We start from the raw sequence: 3,664 nt of genomic DNA on the forward strand, positions 1-3,664 counted from the left end.
ATTATTTTTCCTTTCATTTTTTAATAGATACAAAACTTTACTTCTTTTTTAAAGGTTATAGTACTGCTGAAAATAAATTTTCAAGTTTTTATGGTGTCAAAATTTCATTTCTCATAAAAATAAGTAGTTCAGGGTGTCATAGCCAGAGTGTTTAACTCTATTACTATAATTTTTTTGTGTTAAGCAGAGTAAAATCTGGAATGTACATCCGTTATATTCATGGAAAATTAGCTGACTTATTCAAATTCATTTAACTCTATTATGTTAATGTCATACTGACAGTGAGTGTGAGTACAATTTGTCAACACGTTTCGCTACAAGTCTACACATGTGGTGGTGGAATATTTAGCCCTTGAATTTGCAGATATTTAAAGTAGAGAAAAAATATCAGATGCATTGTATAAATATTGTTTTTCAATCAGGATATAAAAATTTATTTCGATAATTTTCCTATTTTATAACAATATATTTAAGTTTTGTCCCTATTTTAGTAAGTCCTGAACTATTTTCTTTAATTATGTTCTCGAACTAATTCCCTAAAGTTATTTTTGGACAGCATATTAACTAAACCATCAGAAAACAACAATTTAGAATGGCTTTAGAAACTCGAAGAACTCCATAAAAAAATTACATGATTAAATACCTAAGAATTCACACACTTGATGAGTACTTAAAAATTTGTATTCATGAAACAGAGCTGTGGAAACCATAGAAACGCGGTTTCTCGGTCAAAGTCTACGGTTTAGGTATGTTAAATAATTTTCTAAATGAAAATTTTCGTCCTTTTGGTGCTTTTCCTTATAGCTATCGATATGTGTTATTTTAAATATCAATATGGAAAAAGAGCAACCCTATTTTTTACATTGACACTCCTTTTTAATGATATATTAATTCTCTATCAATATCTAATTTTGATATGTTTTTGTTTCTAAATTCAACGAAACAGTGTGGACATTATGTGCAGTGAGACAGCATTCATGGTGGTGGTGCTACTTCTACTCCCCAAAATTCATGGTGGCTGCCCTCCTTCTTCCTGTGGCAAGATCACCATCATAACTTATCCGTTTCGATTACAAGGCGACCCAGAGAATTGTGGTGACGAAAGGTACGAGCTTGGTTGTGAGAATAATGTTACGATGTTGTATCTGCACTCTGCACAGTATCATGTTCAGGCAATCAACTACGACAACTACACCGTCAGAGTGGTTGACCCTGCACTTCAACACCACAACTGCTCCTCCCTTCCTCTCCGTTCCCTCTCTCGTTCCAATTTCTCTGATACTTACACGGACCGCATGGGTCCATACCAAGCCGGTCTAGATCCGGCTGGTAATTGGGAATCTCTGAATTTCGAGCATATAGTGTTTCTGAACTGTAACCATTCGGTGAGAGAGAAAGGAAAGTATGTGGAGAGTGGTGAGTGCGTGAAGTGGGACTCAAATGGCTATTCATATGCAGTTGGTGGAGACCTAAAAGCTAAGGACTTAGAAGTTGGGTGTTACGTTAAGCTTGTTGCTCCCACATCGTTCAGGACTTTGAATAACCATTCCTACGCTGCCATTCACAGGGCTCTCGCCTATGGATTTGAGATCTCTTGGATAAAACTCGCCTGTCAGAAGATTTCTTGTACATTTGGGGACGGCTTCTGCTATCTCGACTCTTCTAGCCAGAAGCTTCAATGCTCGTTTGGTGAGTCACCACACACACACACAGATTGACAGGTTATTTTTAATTTGTTATTATTGATAAACCATTGTTCTGTTTATTCAATAATTTTTAGAGAAAACAAAATTAATAATTCATTATTTTCTATATTTCACCTGTATCAGTCATCATGCTCCTGTAAAGAAAACATCATTCATTATAGCTTTATGAAATTATGCAAATACTTAAATTTATGCTTTCCTTCTTTTTTGTGATGTACAGGTTTACTGGACACCCTGGCAGGTACGAATTTTTATCATCTTTAAGTTACCTATGCTTTATTTATAGATAACATAGTCATAAATTGAATTTATTGATAGTTGTTCATGCTACACATTAAATTTACTCTCTTTTTTTCTAATGTTACAAAGTAAATGGATATGTAAAGTTAAGATTTTATTAATAAAAATTTACTTTTAACAAATACTTTAATATATTACATTATCAGTGTAATTACTCAAGAAGAAATCCTTGTTGCAGGTATTGTCATTTATGCTTCTATGGTATGGGCCTACAAAATTTTGTTTGGATTGCCATTCTTAACTGTGATTTTCATACGTAAATGGTGGAAAAGACATGCATCAATGTATCAAAATATTGAAAATTATCTTGAACAGAATAATATGGCACCTATTAGATACTCATACAAGGAAATTAAGAAGATGGCCGGAGGTTTCAAAGAGAAGTTAGGCGAAGGAGGATTTGGTTCTGTCTTTAAGGCAAAGTTATGCAGTGGACCTTGTGTGGCAATCAAAATGTTAGATAAATCTAAAGGAAATGGACAAGATTTTATTAGCGAAGTTGCAACAATTGGAAGAATACATCATCAAAATGTGGTACAATTAATTGGATTTTGTGCTCATGGCTCAAAGCGTTATATTGTGTATGAATTCATGTCCAATGGATCTCTTGATAAATTTATTTTTTCAAAGGACGAGAGTGTATATTTAAGTTATGAAAAAATATATAATATATCAATTGAAGTGGCCCGCGGAATTGCTTATCTCCACCATGGGTGTGAGATGAAGATTTTGCATTTTGATATCAAACCCCACAACATCCTCCTTGATGAAAACTTTCTCCCGAAGATCTCTGACTTTGGATTGGCAAAGTTATATTCGATAGATAATAGTATTATTCCAATGACTGCAGCAAGAGGAACCATTGGATATATGGCTCCAGAGTTGTTCTATAATAATATTGGAGGAATATCCAATAAGGCTGATGTTTATAGTTTTGGAATGCTCTTGATGGAGATGGCAAGTAAGAGAAAGAATCTAAACCCTTCTGCAGAATATTCTAGTCAACTTTACTTTCCTCTTTGGATTTATGATCACATTAGAGAAGAGAAAATTATTAAAATGGAAGATTTGACAAAGGATGAAAAGTCAATAGTAAAGAAGATGATTATAGTGGCACTATGGTGTATACAATTGAAACCAAACGATCGTCCCTCAATGAATAAAGTAGTGGAAATGCTTGAAGGAGACATTAAAGACTTAGAAATGCCTCCAAAACCTTTTCTATATCCAAATGAAACAGTGACAGAGGATCAAACCATCAACTCCAACTAGATATATTCAATGTTGAAACTACTTCGCTTGTAAAGTTTATACATCCATGATGCACAATAATACTTATTTTCAGCCATCTTCTTATTTTAAACACTCGGTTGTTCGTAATGTTTCACTTCATTTATATCAATTTTGTATTTTGTAGTAAAGTATGTGATACAAGGACATGTTGTTAGTTTAAAATAGTTACATGATATCAGATTTAAGAATTAATAATCTCAACCAAATATTGACTGAGATTCTAAAACCATATATTTATGCTTTTGGTGCTTCTTCTTTGCCATTACTAGAAGAAAAGCTAAAGTCCTACGTAGAATTTTGATACCTCGAGATTTTTTAAAACCAAATATATCTTTTTCACAAAAAATATATGTGAAACCTGAGGT

General features: G+C 33.3%; 1 protein-coding gene across 2 annotated transcripts; it reads left to right on the forward strand.

Moving 5' to 3' along the window:
* The first annotated feature begins 727 nt into the window (after window positions 1-727).
* On the forward strand, window positions 728-3,427 carry LOC124845455 (rust resistance kinase Lr10-like). 2 transcript variants are annotated; one of them, XM_047322556.2, is made up of 4 exons: window positions 728-746; window positions 947-1,689; window positions 1,927-1,947; window positions 2,185-3,427. In XM_047322556.2, exons 2-4 carry the CDS (start codon window positions 957-959, stop codon window positions 3,276-3,278), a joined length of 1,848 nt encoding a protein of 615 aa, XP_047178512.1. In that variant the 5' UTR covers window positions 728-746; window positions 947-956; the 3' UTR covers window positions 3,279-3,427. The 2 variants fall into 2 exon arrangements, with proteins under 2 accessions (XP_047178512.1, XP_087959032.1); XM_088102906.1 differs by lacking the exon at window positions 728-746 and having other exon boundaries at window positions 1,603-1,721; window positions 2,185-3,369.
* The last annotated feature ends 237 nt before the right edge of the window (window positions 3,428-3,664 follow it).

The sequence above is a fragment of the Vigna umbellata genome, chromosome 1 (assembly GCF_029865625.1).
Source record: "Vigna umbellata cultivar VRB3 chromosome 1, Vumbellata_1.0, whole genome shotgun sequence".
Taxonomy (NCBI): Eukaryota; Viridiplantae; Streptophyta; class Magnoliopsida; order Fabales; family Fabaceae; genus Vigna; species Vigna umbellata.

Coding starts and splice junctions, on each gene's coding strand:
- LOC124845455 (XM_047322556.2), top strand. CDS start 957: ATGTGCAGTGAGACAGCATTCATGGTGGTGGTGCTACTTCTACTCCCC. Junction 1,690..1,926: donor GAAGCTTCAATGCTCGTTTG/GTGAGTCACCAC, acceptor TGTGATGTACAG/GTTTACTGGACACCCTGGCA. Junction 1,948..2,184: donor TTTACTGGACACCCTGGCAG/GTACGAATTTTT, acceptor TCCTTGTTGCAG/GTATTGTCATTTATGCTTCT.